General features: G+C 41.4%; 1 protein-coding gene across 1 annotated transcript; it reads left to right on the forward strand.

Moving 5' to 3' along the window:
• Window positions 1-9,460: 9,460 nt before the first annotated feature.
• LOC120029079 (polypeptide N-acetylgalactosaminyltransferase 17-like) lies at window positions 9,461-18,679 on the forward strand. The gene is made up of 11 exons (XM_038974384.1): window positions 9,461-9,698; window positions 10,033-10,216; window positions 12,450-12,616; window positions 14,312-14,486; window positions 14,992-15,189; window positions 15,329-15,446; window positions 15,806-15,991; window positions 16,720-16,857; window positions 17,063-17,158; window positions 17,928-18,089; window positions 18,524-18,679. The coding sequence occupies exons 1-11, from the start codon at window positions 9,461-9,463 to the stop codon at window positions 18,656-18,658; spliced, it is 1,797 nt and encodes a 598-aa protein (XP_038830312.1). The 3' UTR covers window positions 18,659-18,679.
• Window positions 18,680-19,189: the final 510 nt, after the last annotated feature.

Consider the following 19,189-nt stretch of genomic DNA (forward strand, 5'->3'; position numbering starts at 1 on the left):
AGTGGTTTGCGCTTTCAGTTTCACGCGAATGCTGCCGTCAATCCACGGTTTCTGGTTTGGGAATGTTTTAATCGTTGCTGTGGGTACGACATCGTCAATGCACTTTCTAATGAACTCGCTCACCGAATCAGCATATTCGTCAATGTTGTTGTTGGATGCAATGCGGAACATATTCCAATCCGCGTGATCGAAGCAGTCTTGAAGCGTGGAATCAGATTGGTCGGACCAGCGTTGAACAGACCTGAGCGAGGGAGCTTGTTGTTTTAGTTTCTGTTTGTAGGCTGGAAGCAACAAAATGGAGTCGTGGTCAGCTTTTCCGAAAGGAGGGCGGGGGAGGGCCTTATATGCGTCGCGGAAGTTAGTATAACAATGATCCAAGGTTTTACCAGCCCTGGTAGCACAATCGATATGCTGATAGAATTTAGGGAGTTTTGTTTTCAGATTAGCCTTGTTAAAATCCCCAGCTACGATGAATGCAGCCTCAGGGTGTGTGGTTTCCAGTTTACAAAGAGTCAGATAAAGTTCGTTCAGGGCCATCGATGTGTCTGCTTGGGGGGGAATATATACGGCTGTGATTATAATCGAAGAGAATTCCCTTGGTAGATAATGCGGTCGACATTTGATTGTGAGGAGTTCTAGATCAGGTGAACAGAATGACTTGAGTTCCTGTATGTTGTTATGATCACACCACGTCTAGTGACAAATCTAGCGATTATTTCTGGTGTTATTGGAGACATTTGGAGACTCTGACGTGAAAGCACGTATCGTTCTTACTCTTCTCAACGAGCAGCGGGTGCTGCCGTGGGCCCCACCCCTGTCCCAAAGCACTCACAGGCGGCCCAGTCCTCGTGCAGCAGTCCCTCCCAGCTGCAGTCAGAGCAGGAGATGTTCACCCCTCCGCGTCCAGACTGCAAATGAATCGCGCATGTGGGAAGCCGCCGCTGGCTGATCCCGCCCTGGCTTACATGCAGGGCGGGATGTAAAATGTAAAAAACTAAACTAAATTATTATTTTTTTAAATAAAAAACAAGAATCAACAGAAGAAAGTTCATTTGTAGTTCTAAACATATTTAGTTTTTTTTTACTCACTTTCTTCTCTCTGCCACGAAAGTACTCCTCTCTCCTACAGCGTCCATCACAATTACATGCACATGGCCAATTATGCAAATTAGGCGATGACATCATTTAGTGACTTCTAGCGACTTTTAGGACAGCCAATAGCGAAGAAGTGCCAAGATGGAGGCTTGAACAGACGCTTTTTTACCGAGCTCCGTACCAAACTTCAGAAAGATTGTGAAAAAAAAAACAAGTTTACAGTCATTACTATTTTTATTTGTTCAAGATATGTGAACGCTGCGTGTAACAAATCCGGTATCAGGATAAATAAAAAGCAAGGTCTGCTAACTTTCTTTAATTATGTTTAATTACCGCAAGCAATGAATGGCAAATGCAATTTTCGTATATACGGGTTCGCTGTATCTCCACGCAGGGTAGAACAGGGAACTGGCAGGAAGTACGTAAACAGCTGTTTTTATACCGTGATGACGTAGTTCCAACGCGTCTGTTGGCCTATCACAGTAGAGGCTGAGCGCGGTTTAGACTTTGCTCCGCCTTTGCTGGCCCTCGGACTTGTCCAAGTCCCTTAGTGCTCTCCTCTGTCCACCTCTGGTTGTTGGGTAGATTAGATCCGTCTTGTGCCGCTACACTCAAACAGTTCCTTATATGGTATTGTCCAGTGTCCTAACCTCCCTGGTTGGCCTGGAGATATGCACCCCTCCCCTCTCCAGATTGACCACAGCTTTTATGGCCTGTCACTCAATGTTGGTCAGTCTTTACACACATACATCTGTATTGTTTGTGTGTGTGTGTGTAACAAAACAATATTCATCTTCATACAATATGGTAGCAGGCTATAGTGCATAAACATACATCCTAACAGATATAACACAGATATATTTCGGCATGTCCAAGCAAAGTTGTGACAAAAAAAGAAAGGAAGAAGCTAGCCGTTCTATTGCTAATCAACAAGCGAGAAACCGTGCTTATAGACAACTGCCATAACTACGTTTGCCCTATGGATAATATCATGCTTTCGAATGCTGTTGAAGATGACGAATTCCCCTCTTTACCGGTTACACCGTGCAAACCTCCACCCTCCAAAAAACCCAACATGAACTCTGACATCGTGGCTACTCTCTCCTTACTCATCAACTCCAGGTCTGACGCCATTGAGAAAATGGTTGGCGCGAACACCATGGTTATCGAAGGCTTGAAAAAGACTGTGGAGTTTGCATGTGGTGAAATCAAGGATGTGAAAACGAGAGTGGCAAAAGTTGAAAAAAGTGTGGAAAAGAATAACAATGTCTACCATAGACGTCTCACTGATCTGGAACAATACACAAGAAGATGGAACCTGAGACTCTACGGCTTGCCAGAGGTGGAGAATGAAGATGTGCGAGGAGAGGCCAAACGCATCTGCCAAGAAGTTATGCCTGCAGAGAAGAACAAAGTTGGTGATACCATCGACGTTGTGCATCGCCTCGGCAAGAAGCAACAGCAAAACGATTCAAGACCAAGGGGTATCATCATCCTCTTCACTGCCAGATTCTACAGGGATGCTGTCTGGAAAGCTGCTAGGAAGAACGCCTTCCTTCAGAGCCATGGTATGCGTTTCGCCGAGCATCTCAGCCCGGAGGACATAGAAAGAAGGAACAAGTTGTGGCCAACGATCAAGAAAGCACGAAATGAGGGAAAGGCTGCTTACTTCGTCGGAGGACGAGGCTTCATCAACGGTTCAGAAATCCATATTCCTCCCTAAAATCTCACCAGAAGGAACAGGTTGATGATTTCAGCTATGGTATTCTCATTTTCCTTATGTTGTTTACCTAACAAGCATCAGGTGACTGTTTTTCAGGAATACTCAGGTACCTCAATTTATTAGTTTGTTCTTGTATGACCAGAAGGCCTATTTTGTTTACAAACTTACGAAGAAGATTGAAAGCTGTATTTATTTTTTATGTATACAGTAATTAAGATACTGTTTTAAAGGGAATACAGGTCTGCTCTGACTTTACACGGTTATTGTTCCATTTAGTTATTAATACTTATTTCCAAAAAAAGATCTTAGGAACGTGTATATGTAAAACATTTTTTATTCAATTATTTTATGATCAGTTTTCATATGCACTTAAAATAATAGGTACCCTTTTATTTAAATTATTATTTTGTATTTTATTTCTCAGAATAGTTCCTGATTACACTAAAGAGGGTTTTTAGTCTCTCTTACTACAAGAACCCTTGGTTTGGTCTTGAACATAATTTTCAGTTGAGTTGAATTTCAAAGCCGGATAACGTCTAGCTCAAAGTTTATGGAATAAGATATTTTCACTTTAAATTGACTTAAATGGTGCAGATCTCGGTTCCTTATCGTTTACGTTCACTGCTCCTACGTCTTTGACTCATCCTACTACAGTTTATACTTGTATATCATCTTTGTTGTTTTGTCTTTGTCTTTAGTTTCTCTTAATGCTAGGGGGTTACGAAACAATGTGAAGCGCAAGGCCTTATTTTTATTTGCTAAACAATTTCGAACAGATTTTTGCTTTCTTCAAGAGTCTCACTCAATTTCGACTGATGCCAACTTTTGGAGGTCACAGTGGGGCAACGATATTTGGCTTTCCCATGGATCTGAACGGTCCGCTGGTGTCACTACAATGAAAAATACCTTTGGTGGTAATATTCTACACTCGGAATGTGACCCCTTGGGTCACTTTATTTGTCTTGTGATCAGTTACAATGACATTACGCTCATTACTGTAAACTTCTACGGGTACAACACCAAACATGAGAATGATGAATTGCTTGAATCTATAGAGAAACATATACTTCATTGGTTATCTAAATTTCCCAATTCGTTATTATTGATAGGAGGGGACTTTAACATTACAATAGATAATTCAACTGATAGATGGCCCCCAGGTAGACCAACCAATCAGAATTTGGGTTTAATACTTTTTATGGAAAAGTTTGATCTTACTGATATATGGAGAGAGAGGTTTCTGGCCGACAGATCATTCACTTGGAGTAACAAAACAGGTTCCAGACAATCCAGAATAGATTTTTGGCTTATATCCAAATGTATTGATAGTGAGCGTGTTACTACAAATATCTGTACTACTCCTCTCACAGACCATAGGGCCATTTACATTGATATCAAAATATTTACCCCTGATACTAACCTTGGCAGAGCATCTTACTGGAAGCTAAATAGCTCATTATTAAATACTGATATAGTTAAATTTGAGGTTAAAGATCTGCTCTCACACTTTTGGGAAAGGGCTTGTGAAGAAAAATCTTATTGCAAGAACTGGGAGCTCTTTAAATTTGAGGTGTCCAAATACCAAATAATAGAAAATATGGTAGTAATCTTGCTAAGACCAGAAGAGCTGAGGAGGAAAAGGTGATCATTAAGATAACTTCCCTTTCTCAGATGTCCCCAGCCGGCCTCTCGGTGGAGGAGAAGATGGAACTGAATGAGTTACAAAATAAACTGGATAATATATATAGATTAAAAGCAGAAGGAGCCTTTATTAGATCTAGGAAAAAATGGATTGAGGAGGGAGAACAGAATTCATCCTATTTCTTTAGACTTGAGAAATGTCACTCTAAAAATAACACTATCCATAAATTAAACATTGATGGTGTTATTACAGATGACCAAAAAATAATCGCTAAATATTGTAGCAATTTTTACAGAAAATTGTATAGCTCTACGTACTGTCAGGAATCCACAGATATGTTTTTTAACTCACTGAATAATGTTCACTCTATCAGTGATATAGAATCTAAACAGTGTGATGAACCCATCAAAGTTGAAGAGATTATAGAGTCTATCAAACATCTAAAGAACAATAAATCACCAGGTGTTGATGGAATTACATCAGAATTTTACAAATTATTTTCTGAACAAATAGCTCCCTTCCTATTTGAAGTCTTTTTAGAGAGTATTAAAAACAATGTTCTCCCTCCTACAATGAGTCAGGGGTTAATAATACTGATACCTAAGCCTAAAAAAAGAAGTGCTGCTCATTGATAACTGGCGTCCAATTTGTCTTCTTAATAATGACTATAAGATATTAGCCTTACTACTTGCAAAAATAATTAAAGAAGTCCTGAATGCAATCATTGATGAAACACAGTCTGGCTTCATGAGGAACAGACATATTTCTAACAATGTCAGACTAGTATTAGACATACTTGACTACTCAGACCTAATTACTGAGGATAGCTTCATATTATTTTTAGATTTTTATAAAGCATTTGACACAGTAGAGCATCAGTTTCTCTTCCACTCCCTTGAGAGACTTGGCTTTAGGGATTTTTTCTGTAAGGCTATTAAGACTCTATGCAAATGGTAACAGCTCTATCAAATTGAAATATGGCACCTCACTTAGATTTGAGTTAAAGAGAGGAATTAGGCAAGGTTGTCCTATCTCCCCATATCTGTTTTTATTAATCACCCAACTTCTTGCAAATTCTTTAAAAAATAGTCCTGTACAAGGTATTTCCATAGCTGGTAAAGAAATTATTATAAGCCAGCTGGCTGATGATACTACACTTTTTCTGAAAGACGCTAACCAAATTCCCATATCGATCAATGTGATACAATCCTTTTCCAAAGCGTCTGGTTAATAAAGCGTCTGGTTAACATTAATAAATGTGAACTCATAGCTGTCAAAGATTGTGTGACACCTTCATATTATGGTATTCCAGTAAAAGAAGAACTTACATATTTAGGCATAACCATTACAAAGGATCAGAAGTCTAGAGGCTTACTAAATTTTAACCCTCTTATTAAAAATACCCAGAAGTGTAACAGCAGCCTTCCTCCTCTTCAAGAGAAGAGAAGGTGTAGCAGGGATCGGACCAACACGCAGCGTAGCCAGTGCTCAACATGTTTAATGATGACGAATAAACGTGAACACTTAACAAATAACAAAATAACAAAATGTGGCAAACCGATACAGCCCTATCTGGTGAAGAGAAAACACAGAGACAGGAAACAACCACCCACAAAATCCCAACACAAAACAAGCCACCTATATATGATTCCCAATAGAGACAACACAAAACATCTGCCTCTGATTGAGAACCATATTAGGCCAAACATAGAAACAGACAAACTAGACACACAACATAGAATGCCCACCCAGCTCACGTCCTGACCAACACTAAAACAAGCACAAACACAACAAGAACTATGGTCAGAACGTGACAAGAAGAAGCTAAATCAATGGCTACAGAGGGACTTATCTTTAAAAGGTAGTCCTAATAACCAAGGCTGAAGGTATCTCTAGACTAACATATGGCGCTCTATCTTTATATCTTGACAGTAAAATAAGCAAGGAGATAGACCAGATGCTTTTCAACTTTCTTTGGAGAAACCGTACCCATTACATTAGGAAAACTGTTGTAATGAACACTTATGAGAATGGTGGACTGAATTTTCTGGACTTTACTACTTTAAATAATACTTTTAAGATCAATTGGATAAAGCAATTCCTAAGAAGACCCACTTCTATCTGGAATTTTATTTCTCATCATGTTTTCTCTACTTTTGGTGGCCTTAACTTCATGTTGTTGTGCAATTATAATATTGACAAAATTCCAGTGAAACTTTCAGCTTTTCATCGGCAGGTTTTCTTGTCATGGTCCTTAATTTATAAACACAATTTTTCTCCACACAGATATTATATATGGAATAATCGGGATATATTGTATAAAAATACTTCTTTGTTTTTAGAATATTGGTTCTGAAATAATATCCTATTGGTGAGCCAACTGGTAAATGCAGAGGGTCTTTTACGCAGTTATAAGGAATTCTTATCTCTTTACAAGGTCCCTGTAACACCTAAAGATTTTGCAATTGTTTTAGACGCCATTCCCTCAGGTGTTGCTCTGTTATTCAGGAACGTGTCAAGACCTGACCCTCAGGGACTACCTTCTATTGACCCTTCTATTGACCCCTTGACTCATCAGTAGGAAAGATTTGTTTCTCTTTTGGCCCATTCAACAACAGAGCGATACGAACCTTGTTTCAGCAGGATGTTGTATCTATACCTTATGTCATGCCTTATTGGAATGGATTTATTGATAAATATCTGTTGGAAAAAAGTTTGGATGTTGCCACACACATACATACCTACTTGTTAACAAAATTAAGGAGGTTTCCTTTAAAATTATTCATAAATATTATCCTGCCAACCACTATATGAAGAAGTTTAAGGAAAACATTAACTCAAATTGCTCCTTTTTTTTGTAATGACCACCCAGAAACAGTGTTGCATCTTTTTTGGCATTGTATACAGTGGGGGGAAAAAGTATTTAGTCAGCCACCAATTGTGCAAGTTCTCCCACTTAAAAAGATGAGAGAGGCCTGTAATTTTCATCATAGGTACACTTCAACTATGACAGACAAAATGAGAAAAACACATTGTAGGATTTTTAATGAATTTATTTGCAAATTATGGTGGAAAATAAGTACATGTAAGAAAACTGTGGCAAGACATCAGTAGATTTATAATTGAACACATTTATGAAGATTTTACACTATTGTGGAGAGATGTACTGCTTGGATTCTTTACATACGATAAAAAATAAGCTGAAACATTTACAGCTAGCTAGTTCATTCTCACAAAAGTGAGAAACCTGCTCTAGATTGGAAACTTACTTTAATGAGTGTAAAGCAACGTTGGCTTTATGTAAACTATATACAATATATGGGGCAGAATATTGTTCAGTAAACAATAAAAACCTAGTTCTGCCTAGTTAGCTAAGTAGCTTGTTCATACAACGGTCAAACCCAGATTTCTAACGTTTACTTTCATTCTTCTGAACAACAATTATCTAGCTAACGTGACAGCTAACATTACGGAAGCTATTCATAGAAGACCACATGCACAGAAGCTTTGGGACCTTTAGCTGTCGGGAAGAGGGGTCCAGAAAAGTCAGATCCACAGGCTCTGCTCGCTTTTTAAGCTTGCAATAATTACATTTAAATAGCAGAATAAAAACGATTTTAGTATTCTGATAAGATTTGTAATTGTAAAATTGGTAGGCCTATGTGTTTTTTGAAAGTTTTGGGAAGATAGAAGTGGGGGAAATGTTGTTCATTATATCACAGTTTTATGTTATTTCAAATGCATTATTTCACTTGGGACATAGGCTTACAGTAGCTTACAATAATCATGGGAGGAAAGTTTCAGACAAAATATGATTTGAATGCACCATAATTGCAGATAATTGGTGCGAGTCAACTCAGCCCACCCATCCGTCTGCTTTCTTCACTGTGTCACTGGCTGGCACACTAACCAGGCACGCTCAAAACAAATCTCTTCCTAGGAACTCAATTCCCTGTTTTCCTGCGTGCCATTATTAAGCGCTATCTAGCTAACACATTGGAATAATTCGGCAAAATTTGATAACACGACAAAATAAGAAAACGGCGAGAATACGGGTATAGTGGAAAAACGTTTTACATTACTTTGAATAGTCCGAATGTGAGACGACACCTCGCTTGGAATTATTTCATCCGCATTTATGTTCTGCATTTGAGGTGTCTTTCATCGGCGCTGCTGCATTCTGCGGACGGTTATATTTTAGGCTGGCTGGCTGGCTGTGTAGCAGTCTATTCGTGCAATGCACCGCTCAAAACGTCTCACAATTATTTCTCCTACACGTGGAGGATCAAAGCTGCACAGAGAATGCTTAAACATAGGATAGGTGTTTTATGTGGTCAGTATATATCTGCTATGATTTTGAAGATCCGAGGTCAGAGACAGACAGTGGCTGTCCTCAATCGCGTCATAGCCCACTTCTGCTGGATGCAAAGAAAGAAAGACAGACTTGAGATAGCCTTCTGACTCTTTAAATATTTAAGAAAACGGACTCAGTCTCTGTCTAACATCTTCTACGCTTGATCTTCTAACAATACATTTTAAACAGAGAAGTCACGTATGAGAGCCCATAACCAGGCTCCAAAATTACCCCGAACGAGGACGCAGCCTAAAAATTGATCCAATGCGAAATGGTAGGTGGTTAAAGCTTATTATTGAAATGTTGTAATTAGCCTAAATTATGTTAGAATATGAGCAATCGAAATCTGAAATAGAGCCTATGTTTCAGCTTTGTTTCTCTGTTAAACGTCCGGCAGATAGTAGCCTAGCCTATCAATGCGCACACAGTTCAATTTGATCATACTGTAGCAATTATCTACTGTTGATTTGCAGCACCAGCTTCTCCAGTTGGAATGTCGCCTACGGTATATACATACAAAAAAATGCCTTCATCAACACAAATTTACATTGAACCTTATTGCACATCGCAACAAGGAGGACTCCTGAATTTGTCCTGAATCGTTCCAAAAATACTGCAATTTGGATCCCGGACATCAACAACTTGAATGGCTTTTGTGTTAAGAAGATGGAGAGTGTTATTGGTGCTGAACGTGGTTGCGGTTGCGGGGTTCATGACACTTTGGACCAAGTGCACCCACACCCGAGTAGCAAAAACCATCGGTCAGGACGATGTGAAAAGACAATCACGATCTAACGGCACTGCTCAAGGTTTGAGCATCAGTCATGAAGTATTGCTAAAGAGACTCGGGTCGTTGGAGGACGTGGTTTACAGACAGCTTAATGGTAGGCTATGACTCTTTAGCACTCTAGCTTACCCATTTAAAAACAATGACTATGCTTCATTGGTTACTTTGTATGTCACTCAAAACCTACCACGATTGCTGTTATTTACATTGGCTGATGCTTAGGATCCTCCCAAATGGCACTCTATAATTAGTGGACTACTACTTTTGACCAGGGCCCACAGGTTAGTGCACTATATAGGGAATAGGGTGCCATTTGGGACATATATAGTATACAGCTACTGTACCTCCTTTGTTAAAAGTCAATGATTCTCAAAACAAAGAAGCAAATGTGTTATAGCATAGTGACCTTTTCTTGACTGTGTGAATTCCAGGTCTGTCCAAGTCCCTGGGGCTGATTGAGGGTTTTGGGGGGCGAGGTAAAGGGGGTTTCCCCGCCACCCTAGCCTCAAAAGAAGAGGCTGATGCCAAAGTACTGAGGGAGAAATATGGATACAATGCTTACCTCAGCCAAAAGATATCACTGGACCGGTCCATACCAGACTTCCGGCCTAGCAAGTAAGTTTTCGGCACCCTATATTGCACTCTTTTTGGCCCATAACGGCACTCTATTCCTTATATTGTGCAGCATTACTTTTGACCAGGGCCACTCTTACTATAGCTCAGCTGACAACCGTGTTTCAGTAGGATAGACCCGCTACAATTTTCATGTGCTTTTATGTTTTTCCAAAGACCAATCCAGGCTTTGACATAGGATTGTGTCAAAACATTACATTTGGGTTTGTAAGCTGCAAGTTGCAAGCATTAGTCTGTGTGTGTGTGTGCACTTTATTTTATTTTATACCCATCTCTGGATCTCAGCCATATCTTGGGCTCATGATCTAATCAGAAGTGATAAACATGGTAGTGTATACTTTGGTCTGTTAGTTGTTTCGCTGCTACTGGATTGTTGCCATGGTCAGAGAGTCATGATTAAAGCTATGACAGCAGATGTTAATGTTTTGGCACCACTTAGCTTTGTGTTAAAAAAATACAATATTCTTAAAACCATCTAGTATTATCTCTGTAGCCTAATCCCTCTTTCTTTGTTGTTTTTTTGCGGTCTTATTTGTGATGAAGTTGCAGTGTAATGCGGCAATTGACACTTGGACGCATGTCGGAAGTGCGCGCACACACACACACGTTATGTTTGTGCGTGTACACAACCCATCAGCACACAGAAACAAATGTATGTTTGAACATTAGCAGTGCAGCTCTTTTAGACACTTTTCTAAAGAGACATTTCTATCTGTCCCCAATGCTGTGCTGGTTAGCAGGCAGACCCCATTTGAAAGCCCCTGATGAGAACTCCCTCGCCCCAGCTCTGCTCTACTACCAGCTGTGATACACACCCGCCGGCAGCCGCAGGGAATGGGAACACACCCACACTCACATCTACTAACACACAGACACACGCATTTGTAATTTAGTTTCTCTATTTCGAGCTCTAAGAGGACCATGATGCATGTAGAGTGTGATTTATCTTTGCATGGTAACACATTAGAATGGGAGCCTTCTCTTTTTGGTATATCTTTGCTTGTTAACAGAACAGTATCGTCTAGCTACCTCCTACAATGGAAGCCTTCTCTCTATTGGGTATCTCTCTCTATGCCCTGCAGCAGAAAGAGCTAGGATTTAGAGCCATGAAATTGACTAGCATCATCCAATCCTTTCCTTACTTACTTGGATGTACTGTATCACAATTCTTCGGATGTATCTCAGCAGTCGAAAGTGACTGCTGACTTGCTCTCAACTGTCCAATTCTTTAAGACCAGCACAGTTGAGGGAAAGGCGATAAGAGGAAGGATAGATACCGACACATTGTCGAAGAGTAAAAACTTCAAAACAAAAGCCACTTTGAACTATTAGGACATAGCCAGCCACAGATTCCTCACTTCCTCTCATTAGGGCTGAGAAACAAACAAATGCTACAGTAAAAATAGACTTCCTATCGCTCTCTCCCACAGTGTACTTGCTGTGAGGCTAGGGAGAGGGGGTGTGTTGAGACTTGTGAAAAACGTGATTGTGAGGAACAGGAAGAGGCACGTGGTTCTCATTTTCAATTGCAAACCAAAATGTGTCAGCTCATCATCAACATGTACAGAAGAGACTTGGAGAAGAAGCAGCTTGCATGGTGGTGATAAACTTGGAAACCTACACTGGAATGTTGGGTAGTACTTTACATGAGCCCTCTGCCATAAGGGCGGGTTACATTATATTTTAAACTGGGTGGTTAGAGCCCTGAATGCTGATTGGCTAACAGCCATGGTATATCAGACCGTATACCACGGGTATGACAAAACATTTATTTTTACTGCTCTAATTACGGTGATAACAAGTTTATAATAGCAATAAGGTACTTTGGGGGTTTGTGGTATATGGCCTATATACCACAACTAAGGGCTGTGTCCAGGCACTCCGCGATGCGTCGTGCATAAGAACAATATACCCGTGGTATATTGGCCATATACCACACCCCCCCATGCCTTATTGCTTAACTATACACATATTATTATTATATAGGGCTACTTAAGACAGTAGCTTTACATAGGAGTGTTAAAGTACCATGTTCCTGAATATTGAATATTGAATGATGGATTCACTGTTTGCCTTTATCTATAATGTTTAAGGATGTATTAATGTTTGATGTCATTAGTGACAATAGCTAATGATGTGTGCGTGTATGTCTCTCTGTGTGTGTGTGCATGTGTGTCTGCATATGTCTTTGTGCGTGTGTGTGTGTGGTCTCCAGGTGTAAAAAGGCCAGCTTCCCCAGGGATCTTCCAAACATCTCCCTTATCTTCATCTTTGTCAATGAGGCGTTGTCAGTAATCCTCCGCTCCGTCCACTCAGCTGTCAATCACACACCGGCTCACCTCCTCAAAGAGATCATCTTGGTGGACGACTACAGCGATGACGGTGAGGAGAAATACATATGCACACACACACACACACTGCCATACGCAGACATACACACACACACACACACACACACACACACACACACACACACACACACACACACACACACACACACACACACATACCTGAAAGTGCATGTTGGTGAAGAAATGGTATGAGAACACATACACACACATCCAATATACATTGATGCATATTCATACAATATACATTTTGTTTATGCATTTAATTTAATTATATTCTATGCTTTATAAAGACATCCTTGTCCAACATGCTGTTTTGCTGCACGGACAGGACAGTCAGATCAAGGCAAGAGAAGATGTCTGTTTGACAAAATCCATCCAAGGAGAGGGACAGTTGTGAAGCGAGTAAGCAGTGAGCAGAGAGAGAGGTGGTTAGAGAGAGGAAGAGAGACAATTATAGGCGCAGAAAGGTGGATTTAGAAAGGAAGAGGGAGAGATGTGGGTAGAGGGAGAGAGTGAAAGGGTGGAAGAGTTTAGTAGAAAGTGAGGGGCAGAGGGAAAGAGAAAAAGGAGAGAAAATCGGTTCGATTTCCCCCACGTTCCTGGCACGGCAGGATGGAAGAGGACCAGCAATCCATCATGGGGGGTGGGGGCATAAGATATTGCAGTGGTTGAGATGGAGAGGCATGCAAACAAATAACACACACCCTCTTACTGTCTGCATAAGTCTTCTCTCAGCCACACATGCACTGCACATCCGCCAGCATATCGAGAAGGGCATTGCTGCATGTGGACATACCTGCATCTGCAGGAACGTCTTTTTATGCTATTTGTAAATGTTTAAGCTAGGACAGGCTGGAGGCAGGGGCGCTCCAGCCTGCCGAACACATGCCCTCACTGTCGTTAGCAGAACTGCGAGGAAATAGTACCCGACAGGTGAGGGCGATGGACACTGTCTACCAATTGACTCTGCCTCAGGCGGGAGGCTGGGGCAACACCATGTGCTAGCTAACTAGATCGCTTGTTAGCGACACCGTGTGCTAGCTAACTGGCAAGCTAGCACACGGTGTCGCTAACAAGCGAGCTAGTTAGCTAGCACATGGTGTCGCCCCAGCCTCCCGCCTGCTGGGGAGGCAGGGTCAATCGGTAGACAGTGTCCACTATTTCCTCGCAATTATGCTAACGACGGTGAGGGCATGTGTTCGGCAGGCGGGAGTGAATGACACTGTCTAAACTCAGATAATACTTTTATTTCCCTTTTGACCCACATTTAAAAAATATCACAAGCATGAAGATGTTGTGCTCGTTCATGTAGGAGCCAATGGACTCCATTTGCATACTATTGAGCAGATCTGCCAGTGTGTGTTTGAGTGAGGGCTGTGGGGGTTCTGAGAGCGTGTCCAGGGGGAAAAAGTTCATAGCGCAGAAGCCATAGCTCAGGAAGCACCCAACTCCCCCTGGTGTTGTTGTGAGACTGTTAGAAAGCACTGCAACGCTGGGGCCCATGAAAACAGATACATCTCTTCTCTCTCTGTGTGTGTGTGTGTGTGTGTGTGTGTGTGTGTGTGTGTGTGTGTGTGTGTGTGTGTGTGTGTGTGTGTGTGTGTGTGTGTGTGTGCACATGCGCTTAAGTGTTTTTCTGAAAGTGTTTGTGGGTGTGCTTCTGTGTGTGTCTGCTTGCTTATGTTTGTCTGTGTGTGTTGCTTAGTTATATTTGGTTGTGTCCCAGAACAACTGAAAGGGCCGTTGGAGGATTATGTAAACAAGCGTTACCCAGGTATGGTGAAAATCGTGAGGAACCAGAAGCGAGAGGGACTGATCCGTGCCCGCATCGAGGGCTGGAAGGCAGCCAGTAGCGAGGTGACGGGTTTCTTCGATGCCCACGTTGAGTTCACACCCTCCTGGTGAGTGTATGTGTGGGTTTCAACTTGAACTTTCAGTTGTTGGGATCGATGGTTTAATAAACTTTGACTTAAAGGGGGGGATCAGAAAGAATACTTCAGCAGTTGGTCAAGCAGCAATGTGAGATTTTCCAGCTGAAAGAATTGCATACTACTTCTAGCCATCTAGAATATCTGCATGACCATATTTGTAATAATATTCTAAAGAACTGAATTGCCGTAAGCTTTTATCAACTGACAGTATTAAAAGTAGGCCTAGTATTCAAGTACAGTCACGGTGTTGGTATGTTCCTTATGTATACACTAGAGTTGACCAGGGCCCACAAATACACAGAAAAACTACCCACTACCCAGGGAGCTGCTTCTAACTCAACTCAACTTGACTTGACTCAACTCAACTCAGAAGAACTAGGGGGACTGACTTGGAGGCTTAGGGAGGCAGAGGGGGAGAGAAGGAGACAGTAGATCTTAAGAAACCTCCGGCCCCATCTTTCTGTCTCTATGTCAGGGCTGAGCCGGTTCTGACCAGAATCAAAGAGGACCACAAGAGGATCATCCTGCCCTCCATCGATAACATCAAGCACGAGACTTTTGAGCTGGAGCGCTACGAGAACTCTGGCCATGGCTACAATTGGGAGCTGTGGTGCATGTACATCAACCCCCCCAAACAGTGGTGGGATGACGGGGACACCTCCGCACCCATTAGGTAGGCTACACACACACACCGGCACACATACACAGGACACAGGGGCACGCAAACGCATCCACACAACTAAATAAACACTTGAATTTAGAGAACCCAATTGCCAAAATAAGGGAAACAGAATCCCCTCTTCCCCCCTCAGAACTCCTGCAATGATTGGTTGCTCCTTTGTGGTGAACCGGGAGTACTTTGGGCACCTGGGGCTGCTGGACTCTGGCATGGACGTCTACGGAGGAGAGAACATCGAACTGGGGATCAAGGTTTGTGTGGCACCCATTTCTCTGTGAAGGCTGAGCATAAATGGGCTCTGGTCAAAAGTAGTGCACTATAAAGGGAATAGAGTGCCATTTTGGATGCAGTTATTGTATGTTAGGGTGGCGAGAGGCAGGGTGACTAGTGTGTGAATAGTGCATTCTCTATCCTGTATTTGTTGTATTTTGTCCTATTTCAGCAAGTATGTAATTGTGGTTCTTTGAGTAGAGCTAAGCATTGGGTTGTTTGTTCGTGTGTTTGTCTACTTGCTTTCTTAATTATTTGTGTTAGTCCTGCAGAACATTTGTTGTGTGTGAAGGTATGTGCTCTGTTCTCATACTATTTCTCCACCAACATGCACTACCAGGTGTGGCTGTGTGGGGGCAGTATGGAGGTGCTGCCCTGCTCCAGAGTGGCTCACATCGCCAGGATGAAGAAGCCCTACCACAGCAACATAGCCTCCAGCACGCGGCGTAATGCCCTGCGCGTGGCCGAGGTCTGGATGGACCAGTTTAAGTCCCAAGTCTACCTGGCCTGGAACATTCCAATGGAGGTTAGTTGCTCCTACATACTGATTTGAAGTCATTTTTGGGGGGGCATATGAACATGTATGTTCAGATAGAACTCCAGGTCAGGGAGTTAGGTGAAGTTGAACCCTATACACTGATCTATGATCAGTTTTGCTTACATACATTACCATTCAAAAGTTTGGGGTCACTTAGAAATGTCCTTGTTTTTAAAGAAAAGCAAAAAGCAAAAAGAAATGTCCATTAAAATAACATCAAATTGGTCAGAAATATAGTGTAGACATTGTTAATGTTGTAAACATTAACGATGTCTACACTGTATTTCTGACCAATTTTGTTATCTTAATGGACAAAAAATTTGCTTTTCTTTCAAAAACAAGGACATTTTTAAGTGACACCAAACTTTTGAACGGTAGTGTGTGTTCAGATAAAACGCCTATTCCCCTACCTAGATTTTCACTAGTCTATTTCAATTAATCTCTTCATTATCCTAACTACATTATGCAGTATATGTACACCATCCATTTCATTGCTAATGTTACATATTTGTAATTGTGTGTGCATCTCAAATGGCACCCCATTCCCCATATAGTGCACTACTTTTGACCAGAGCCCTATGGTGTTAGCCTTGCGAGCCACCTGGAATTCCGTACAGCGAACCATTATTGTAAGCTTGCGAGATCAGGATAGCTCACGAGGCTACTTTGGGGTGCCATTTGGGAAACAATCTGTAATCAACCACTCCCTGTTCCAGAACCATGGGATAGACTATGGGGACATTTCTCAGAGGGTAGCCTTGAGGAAGTCTCTGCATTGTAAGAACTTTGAGTGGTACCTGGACAACGTCTATCCAGAGATGAGGAGGTACAACAACACTCTCTTTTATGGGGAGGTGAGTTTTACTGGCGACAGGGCCTATACACAACATTTTACTAAACACTCATCAAACACTCATAAGATGCTTTTAGCAGCCAAGTAGCTTTTTCCCCTCATAAAAAGTTTCCCACCCTTTCTCTCTTTGTCTTTTTCTCTTTCTCTCTCTACCCCCTCCATCCCCATCTCTCTCTCTCTCTTTCTCTCTCCCTCCCTCCCTGTAGATTCGTAGTAGCAAAGCGACCCATCTGTGTATGGACCAGGGAGAGAAGGTAAACCACACGGCCACCCTGCACCCCTGTCACGGAATGGGACCTCAGGTAACCGATTAAACTAGGTATACAGTATGTCCCAAATGGCACCTTATTCCCTACTTAGTGCACTACGTTTGACCAAAAGTATTGCACTATATAGGAAATAGGGTGCTATTTGGGATACATTCTAGGTTCACTAGAGAGGCACTGTGCCTGCAAGCTGTGAGAGCAAAATCTGCAGGGGAACTTTTTTTTAAACCAGAATGTAGTCCTTTGCCCCTGTGACATACAAATGTAGCGGATATCATGACAGGTTCTACAGTCAAAATAAAATATGCAGACAAAATGTCTCAATCATATCATGTTAATGCATTTTTTTAAGACCCACTTTGAATGAGAGCGGATATAATATCATATCACAAATGATTTCAATTGATTTAAAATAAAATAGAAACAACTTGCTCTGCAGGAAACGCAATACAACAACTGCAGTCGAAACAATCTACCAGACTTGTGTCAGAAAATAATTTGTTAGCGTTTGTGAAATAAAAATATTTGATAACTTTTTACTTTTTAGCCATGTACTACTGTAACTTGTCTCTCTGTGTGTTCTTCCCAGTTGAGTTGAGGAGGACACACCTAGTTGTTGTTGATAGCCCTTTACCATTCACCACTTAATTTGGTCTCCCTGTGTCTCTCTCCTACCAGTTGTGTCAGTACATCAAAGAGGGACAGTTCTTCCTGGGTGCTCTGGCCAGTACAGGGGAGAACACATGTAGTGTTGTTGATAACCCTTGACCAGCCATTCACAGTAGTGTATCCCTGTTCCTCCCAGTTGGGTCGGTACACCAAGGAGGGCCATTTTTTCCTCGGCGCTCTGGGCAGTACAGGGGACGAAACACACTGTCTGATGGACGACCAGGTCTCCAATTTCCCTCAGCTCCTCAACTGTGACAAAGTCTCCAACACCAGGCTGACCACATGGCACTTCTCTCAGGTCAGACTCACTTTTACATCGTTTTTTATTTTTTAAATGTTGTAATTTTTTAAAACTCCTTTAATTTAAGTTTATCTTATACCGTGTTACTTACTTACTTACTTATTTACTCCTCTTCATTCCCTGTAGAGCATAGGGCCGCAGCGAGCCCCTGCCATGCCAGACCTGTGCAGGTTAACCCTGTGTAGTAACACTGTAATAACACCACATTGTAAGGACCTGTGAAGTCGGAAATAAAAAATGATAGAAGCTGCCTGGAGGTGACTGTTGATCATAAAGCATCTAAGAGTAGGAGTGCTAATCTAGAATAATGTAAAAGGCTAAACTGATTTTAGATCAGCACTTTTAGTCTGAGAAGCTTTATGAATACTCTGAGGTCCCATGAATGTAGTAGCCTACTCAATTGAGAACATTCTATTTCCTCTGTTCTTCAGAACGAGTCAATCATCAACAGAGCCACGGGCCGCTGTCTGGAGGTGATACAGGCGAACGCTTACTTCGGACACTCGCTGGTGCTTCAGACCTGCTCCGGACAGAAGTGGAACATCAAAAACACAATGAAGCAGTAGCCACAGCATGATGCAGAATTCTTCTTTGGCCAAGATAGTGTTATTGTACTGAATTGTATCAGATGTCATACTGTATTATTACAATTATTCACTTGGTGTTATCAGTTGGACTTTTCCAAGATTGTCTTCCAATAAACTGCTGGTCTGATGGTATTTAAAAAACATTTTTTTTTAAGTTGTGTATTCAAATACCACATGGGGTGATTAAGTTGACACAATATTAACCCATCACAGCCTACAACAGATTTATTCAACTTCAATGTTTTGATTTCTTGAAAGGGTTTAGCCCTTCCTTTTCAGCAACCTATTAAGATATTTCCAAATGGAAAAGAAACAAATATGAAAAGTGCATTAAGACCAAACTGTTTTGTGACTGATTCAGGATTCAGCACAACTATCTCTGACACACCATGCTTTGTGTTCTTCATTTTTTTATTTCACCTTTATTTAACCAGGTAGGCCAGTTGAGAACAAGTTTTTATTTACAACTGCGACCTTTGTTAGTCCTCTATTTATTTACTGTTGTTAAAA

Source organism: Salvelinus namaycush, chromosome 34, assembly GCF_016432855.1.
Source record: "Salvelinus namaycush isolate Seneca chromosome 34, SaNama_1.0, whole genome shotgun sequence".
NCBI lineage: Eukaryota > Metazoa > Chordata > Actinopteri > Salmoniformes > Salmonidae > Salvelinus > Salvelinus namaycush.

Coding starts and splice junctions, on each gene's coding strand:
- LOC120029079 (XM_038974384.1), top strand. CDS start 9,461: ATGGCTTTTGTGTTAAGAAGATGGAGAGTGTTATTGGTGCTGAACGTG. Junction 15,992..16,719: donor CCTGGAACATTCCAATGGAG/GTTAGTTGCTCC, acceptor TCCCTGTTCCAG/AACCATGGGATAGACTATGG. Junction 17,159..17,927: donor GTCACGGAATGGGACCTCAG/GTAACCGATTAA, acceptor TGTTCCTCCCAG/TTGGGTCGGTACACCAAGGA.